The sequence below is a fragment of the Bombus huntii genome, unplaced genomic scaffold (assembly GCF_024542735.1).
Source record: "Bombus huntii isolate Logan2020A unplaced genomic scaffold, iyBomHunt1.1 ctg00000145.1, whole genome shotgun sequence".
Classification (NCBI taxonomy): Eukaryota; Metazoa; Arthropoda; class Insecta; order Hymenoptera; family Apidae; genus Bombus; species Bombus huntii.
Window position 1 is genome coordinate 2,241 of NW_026099390.1, and position 7,584 is coordinate 9,824.

At 41.7% G+C, this 7,584-nt stretch overlaps 2 protein-coding genes across 2 annotated transcripts; one reads left to right on the forward strand and one right to left on the reverse strand.

Annotated features, from left to right (window-relative positions):
- Positions 1-502: 502 nt before the first annotated feature.
- On the reverse strand, positions 503-1,152 carry LOC126877333 (uncharacterized). Its single transcript, XM_050640141.1, has 2 exons — positions 1,095-1,152; positions 503-851 (listed from the first exon to the last, which is right to left on the reverse strand). The coding sequence occupies exons 1-2, from the start codon at positions 1,136-1,138 to the stop codon at positions 503-505; spliced, it is 393 nt and encodes a 130-aa protein (XP_050496098.1). The 5' UTR covers positions 1,139-1,152.
- A 1,933-nt stretch (positions 1,153-3,085) lies between these two features.
- On the forward strand, positions 3,086-4,687 carry LOC126877323 (uncharacterized). The gene is made up of 4 exons (XM_050640132.1): positions 3,086-3,138; positions 3,688-4,033; positions 4,118-4,179; positions 4,616-4,687. Exons 1-4 carry the CDS (start codon positions 3,133-3,135, stop codon positions 4,685-4,687), a joined length of 486 nt encoding a protein of 161 aa, XP_050496089.1. The 5' UTR covers positions 3,086-3,132.
- Positions 4,688-7,584: the final 2,897 nt, after the last annotated feature.

Here is a 7,584-nt window from a genome sequence, read left to right on the forward strand (position 1 = left end):
TAACGTTATAACGTATGACGTTCCACAGAATAACGTTATAACGTATTACGATATATGGTATAACGTTATAACGTATTACGTTATATAGTATAACGTGATAACGTATTCCGTTATATAGTATAACGTTATAACGTGTTACGTTAGGTAGTATAACGTTATAACGTATTACGGTATATAGAATAACGTAATGACGTATTACGTTATATAGTATAACGTTATAACGTATTCCGTTATATAGTATAACGTTATAACGAATTACGTTAGGTAGTGTAGCATTATAACGTATTACGTTATATAGTATAACTTTATAACGTATGACGTTTTATAGTATAAAGTTATAACGTATTACGTTATATAGTATAACGTAATAACGTATTACGTTATATAGCATAACTTTATGACGTATTACGTTAGATAGAATAACGTAATAACGTATTATGTTTTATGGTATGACGTTATAACGTATTACGTTATATGGTATAACGTTATAACGTATTACGTTTTATAGAATAACGTTATAACGTATTACGTTGGGTAGTTTGGACGAAAAACTTACATCCGGCGGAAGCGGTGCCGCACCGGAAACGATCTCTCTCACGCTGCTGAAATCGTAATTTGGCACCATTGGATGCTTCGCAAGACCAACTAAAACTGGAGGGACCAATGGTATATGCGTAATTCTGTATTTTTCTACGGAACTGAGTAACGTTTCTAACTCGAAATTTCCCATTATGTACACAGCTGCACCGCAACTTATTGCCGTATTCATCATTCCGAACGCATAACCGTGAAATAATGGCAAGAAAACTAGTATTCGGTCTCCACGTCGAATATCCATTGATCCTGGGGCACTTCGATTATGAACAAAATGCAATTGAATCGAATATTTATAATTTCAACTAGAATGATAAGAGTTAAGATGCACAACAATAGAGAAAATATTATATAGTTGACTTGAATAAGGAATGGTTTGTTAATCATATAAAACGAATAATATATATTTAAATTTGGCATAAATAAAAAATAAATTTCGAAATATATGTGTGGTCTGAGATCAACCGGATACATTGTGTATATTAATTTAATATATTTACCTTAGAGTTTGGATGAAAAGTAACAAATTTCGATGAGACAACATTACTCTAAGACTATTGAGGGAGGATATGCAGACATCTGGGTGCCATCCTATCCGTGGTGTGTGGCCTGGTCTCTGATGTGAATTGACGTTACACTCCCGAGGGAGCAGGAGGGTGGGGAGTGGAGAGTGGTAGAGGCGAGGAAGAAGAGACGGAAGAACAAAAATCAGAGGAAGACAGCCGTCGCCGTTGGAGGAGAGACAGCGAGGAAAGGGGCGAACGTGGCACCGCCGACGAGGATACGCCAGCAGCAATCCCAGCCCAGGACGACAGGCGCGGCGAAAGCGAGCGCCGCCGCAACAAGCAGAGGACCGTCGCAGGCACCCAAGGCGGTCACGCTCCCTCGCGCACCGCGAACATCCGCGGTGACTCTGACGCTGAACGAGGGAGCATGGATGTCGTACGCCGACGTCCTCGAGGCAGCCGGAGGTCCCGCTCTCGGAGCTCGGCGTGGAGCAGGTGGGGATGAAGAAGGCGATGACGGGCGCCATCATCATCAGATTCCCTGGAGACAGGAACAGGGAAAAGGCGACGCTGCTGGCGACGCTGCTGGCGACGCGTCTGGCCGAGGCGCTAGACGCAACTGCGGTGAGAGTCGCCACGCCTACCTGGATAGCGGAGCTTCGAGATACCGGGATAGACATCTCGGTCAAGAAGGAGGAGCTGCGGAAAGCACTGGCCTCGGCGGCAGGATGCGGCTGCGCGGAGGTTCAGGTCGGCGAGAACGGCGGCAGAGGTGGCCTAGGGTCTGCCTGGATCAAGTGCCCGGTGGCAGGAGCCCGGAAAGTATCCCAGGCAGGGAAAATAGCCCTGGGCTGGTCAACCGCGAGGATTCGAGCCATCCCGAAGCGGCCCCTGCAGTGCTTCAGGTGCTGGAGGTGGGGCACGTACGCGCAACATGCGTGTCCAGCAAGGATCGATGGCACCTGTGTTACAGGTGCGGCGGAAGCGGACACCGCGCCAGAGGCTGTCCCGCCTCTGCTCCCAAGTGCTCCCTGTGCGAGTCGCTCGGGACGCCCGCCAATCACAGGATGGGCGGTGCGGAATGTCCCCCCCCCCCCCCCCGAAAGTCAAGAGGAGGAGATCAATCCGCGAGCCAGCAGCTGCGGAAAGGACACCAGGGAGAACCGCCAAAGCAGCAGCGGCAGATGGTCGGGAGGAGGCCATAGAGGTGACCGAGTAGTTCAAGCGCCTCCTCCAATGCAATCTCTGTAGGTCGAGAAGGGCGCAAGATCTGCTCTTCCAGACCATACGGGAGTGGAGTAATGGTGGTAGCGGTATACGACTCCCCCAACATCGACCTGGCTGCGTACAGGGACTTCCTGGAACGGGTCGGCGAGTGCGTCGGGAGATGCCTCCCCCGCAAGGTACTCGTCCTCTGGGACTTCAATGCCCACTCGATGCAATGGGGAAATCCCAGGACCAACTCTCGGGGACGGACGCTTACCGATTGGGCAGCGGGTCTCGGGCTCCTGCTGGCAAACAGGGGCTCGGCGAGCACCTGCGTGGCGTGGAGAGGATTGTATTCGCCGTAGAGTTTATACTAGCGGGTAAGAATTGTTATTGAGTATTACTGGATGTGATGTAGCACTCGCATTGCGCGACAACGTGAGATACAAGAAATACGCGATTTTCTTTAATATCGAGACGCGCACGTGGATAGATTTGACGCCATTATTGTAATGGTAGTGGCAGGACGTACGCGTGGTGCCGAACGATGCGCAGGCGAGGTGGTTTGTCGCGTCGATGTGTGGCGTCGCCACCTTACGGGCAGCACACTAGGGTATGTACGGCCGGCTCGACTTAAGTTCCTATTACGAAGAAATAAAGTCGGGTCGACCAGAGTTCTAGTTATATATCGTTTATTTTATTTATTTTATTTATTTCGCCACTCGAGTCAAACTTCCTTGGTGAATAAATAAGAATAAATAAGTATGACGGGTGCTGCGTACGTGGAGGCTTTATTTGAGTTACGCGGCGTCGTGTGGGTTGGGGAATGCAGGTATATGCGTTTCTTATTTATATTATTTATTTACTTTACTCGTTTATTTATTTATTTATTTATTTAACTATTGGTTGATTATTTATGTATTATTTGTTTTGATATTATTTATTTATTTACTTATTTATTATTAATATTTATTATTAGTTATGTTGGTTTATTTATTATTTAGTTATTTAGTTATTATTCATTTATTTATTTATTTAGTTAGCTGGTTGTTTATTTATTTATTACTATATTATCTATTTATACATGCGGTGATCTGCGTATGTATCATCAGGCCTCTTATTGAAGCGCAGGCGTTAGCTTGATATATTTAGTTTATTTTAGCGTTATATAAATTTAGCTTGATAGATTTAGTTTATTGTAGCTGTGTAGAAATTTCCAAGATAATATTTAATTATGAGGATATAACTATGTTTTGCTCTTAGATACTTATTTATTTATTTATTCGTTATATATTTTTTATTTCTATTATACTGGCTTTTTGTTGACGACTTGGCGAGTTCTTTCGGTTATGATTGGATACATTCGAACGGTTTTGGCTAGGAGGTGGAACCCCAGGCACCCCCTTGTACAGTAACAGCGACTGGCGCAAAGGCGAATAGCAAGAGGTTGGCGGTTAGTATTGAAAACCCAAGGATAGTGTCGGACATCAGAATAAGTGACAACGTCACCATATCGGTTGCACCGAAGACTAGGGGAGACGAGGAAGGTGATCCCTTTAAGCCTAGTAGGAAAATTCAGAGGAGTCCCACGATTGGTGGTAGGCCCGATATTGAAGTAGCAGAAGAATCGGTGGTGTACCGAAACTGGATTGAAATTAGCTCAAGACAAGACGGAGGTGATTCTACTTACCGGAAATCGTATCACAAGGTCAAGGACGTCAATATGGGCAAGTACCTGTTGATGACTAAATAGAAGGTTAGGTATCTTGGGGTGCAATAGGACAATAATAGAAAATTCTCATTACATCTAGGAAAGGTGTGTGTCATGGTTGATACCCTAATAGGAGCGATTAGGATGTCGTGTAAAATTAAGGTAAAAATAAGGAACTTGTTAATTTCCGAAAAGGAGATTGTTCTTTTTATTTTTTACTCAATTTATACAATTTTTTCGGTTCGCGATGATACACTTTCGATACTTGGATTAGTTAAGAATTTTTTTATTAGACTGACTGAATGATTTTGAAGGGAGCATTTATATTCTTCCAATCGTTGGAGTGGGAGAAGGTTTTGTTTATACTTAGTGTAAAATTCGGAGAACGGCTGAAGTGATCGAATGCCACTCAGGCGGCTGAGAACGGGTGCTGACCGGACGGTCACACGCGATAAAGCGTTCGGAATTTCGGTTTGTTATATACAGTTGCTCGAATTTCGTCTGTGACATTCCCCCCTTCTTAGATTGAACTTGATCCCTCAAGTTTTCTTCAGAAGACTTTTGTGGAATCGGACTTGACGTGGCTTGAAAATTACAGCTGATTCCTCCTCTTCATCTGAGTGGTATGTGTTGGTTGGAATATAGATGTTGGGTGTTGAGCCCAGGGTGAGTGGTACTGGTGGGGCTGTCGCATTGTGGCTGTTGATTACAGTTTCATTTCGGCAGCAAAATAAATTGATACATTATTTGTTCGGTATACATTTCCTGATGCATTTGAATACCCCTATTTTGTTTAATCCATATATACCTAGTATGCCTAATGCTATGTACCCTAATATCTGGAGCGTGGTTAGTCCCCAATACTGTATATTTTTAATTCTGTGTTCGAAATTAAGAGTTTCTATCTCGTCGCCTATTTTATCGATCGTTGTTTTATAGCCTTGTAAATTATCTATTATTTTCGGTGCTCGCTGGAGTTTATCTAATAGATGAGTGAAACTATCGTTTGTTTTGAGCGCTAGGGTTTTTGTTTTGATTTCGTATATGACTTCGTTTTTTGTTTCGCCTATACGCATGTGTTCGTCTTTGTACAATAAATCGCAAGAAGTGTTAGCTCTTATGATGGAAGGCTTGTCAAGTTTTTGTAAGGTATGTTTCGTTTGGCAAATTGTGTCTATTTCTATCGGATTTGCTGGTATCGCAATGTAACAGTTGCTAGTTTTGAGCGGTATAAAGCTAATGTCTTCAATCTTAAGTACAGTTATTTGACAATGTTCAATGTGTGGTTTGAAATTTATTATTTCGCTGCGACAATCGGTTCTTGAATTTCTGTCATGGATTGGTAGTGTTTGTTTGCATATAGTGGTTCCGGCTCGATTCTTACAAAGTTTGTTGAAATACTCGATATCAGCGTTTATAAATGAAAGACCTGAAGTTAAATACATCTGATGTTCGACTACTGGAGCCAAAAATACTCCATTTCTTTTACTCGGCATAGGATATACTTGTAATATGTTCCATTCTGTGTTAGAGACTAAAGGTACTATGATTTTGAAAAATATTTTGTCATCTATTGTGAAGATTTTAAGATCACCGATGTCGAGTATGAATTGAAAATGTTCGGTTTTGGCAGAAATCGCGGTGTTGTACATCTGGCTACCTATTGCCTTGGCGTAATTTTCTATGAATTCATTGGGGTCAAGTATTTGTGGACTAATTATTCCTTGTTTGCCTAATATCATGACGTTAACTATTTCATCTAATTGGAAGTGTAAAGTTTGCATCGCGGTGCCGACTTTCATGATTATCTTAAGCATAGATCTATCGATATTTGCCTGCTGTTGTAATTTTAATATATCACTATATGATCTCTCTAAGTGGTTTAGGTTTTCTGAGTTTACAATTTTTCTAATAAGTGCTGTTTAATTAGCTATTATGGTCTTGATTTTATTATTATCATCGAATAGTTTGTCCATATTTTTGTTTATGAGCGTAAGATCATCATCGTCGAGAGTCCCGAACAGACTTTTCGATACGGAACCTATGATGTTAAGCAGACCTCGTGTGCTCCGGGTATGTGTTAACGCTTTCAAGTGTTTTGCGAGTTGTTTTAGGTTATTGATGCGATTTTGTAATCCGCCTAACTCTTCGACGTATTGTTTGCTGATTGCACGTGAGTCTATTGTTAATTTATATGATTCTATTGCGCTTATCTGTTCGTATATGTCGCTAGTGTCTAATCCTACTATTACATTGGCAGTGTCGCTGTATAAATATCCTTTTCCTATGTTTTCTACGAATACAGAGTTTCCTTCTAATGGTGTAATATTTATTTGCGCGGATACTATTCCGGCAAAGAGGAGCGTCGACCTGGAAAGTAAGGTTTTAAACGATTACCGTGTATCTTTTTGTCTTGAATCAGATAGTATGGAGTACATACCTTATCAATCGTGTACGGTCCTAACCATTCCACATCAAGTTTATGCCTTTTATGATCGTTATGTATTAAAACGGAGTCTCCTTCTTTGAAAACTGATTGAGGTTTTATAATTTTACGTTTTTGATCGCGCTGATATCGCTGTTTACTTTTGATCAATGTTTCGCGAGCGTGTCGGAGTCTAGAGTCCCATTCCTTTTTGCGGAACGTGACTTCGTCTGCGTATGTGCGTTGGGGATTCTTGGATATTGTGGAGGGAAGATTGGCTTGGTGTCCGAATGTGAGTTCGAATGGCGTGTAACCAGTAGAGTCGTGTATCATTGTGTTATATGCAAGGCATACAAAGTTAAGTTGATCGTCCCATTCTTCATCCGAATTTCGCTGCATCGATTTTAACATGTCTGTTATTACTGCGTGTGTCCGTTCTAACGATCCGTTATTTTGTGGGTGGAAGGATGTCGTTTTGATATGTTTGATTTTGAACGCGTCTTCGTACTGTTGCATTAAACTAGATATAAAATTCTGTCCGCGGTCAGTTAATATCTTTTTTGGAGCGGAAAAGATGTAAATGTAATGATTCAAGAGTGCGTTCCAAATTGTTTCCGTTTGCTGAGTTTTTAGTGGTACGAGTATTAAGTATTTTGTCAATTCGTCATGTATGGATAGAATGTACTGATTGCCTTTTTTCGTCTTTTTCAGTGGGCCTAATAAGTCCATAGCAATTTTATCGTTTGGTTCGAGGGGTGTGTCGGTGATACAAGGTTCTTCGCGCGGTCTGATACGTGTAGTGTTAGATGTTTGGCAGGTGTCGCATGATTCTATATGTTGTTGTATGCGTTTCATCAAATCTGGTACTCTGTGCCGTTCACGAATGCGGTCGTATGTCTTTTGTATATCGGGGTGTCCTACTAAATCGTGATTTTCTTTCAATAATTCGTCTATTTCTTCGTCGCTATATGTTTGAATTGGTTCCCATGCAAAATTTAATTCTTTTACAGTGTCGTTCAGGAATAATAAAATTTGTTTGATCGCGTTCTTTTCGGTCTCTGTGAAACTGTCGTCGCCTATACCTATCTTTTCGTTTATATGAATAATTTCGTTTAATTTAGTTAACCATTCGATTCTGTCGT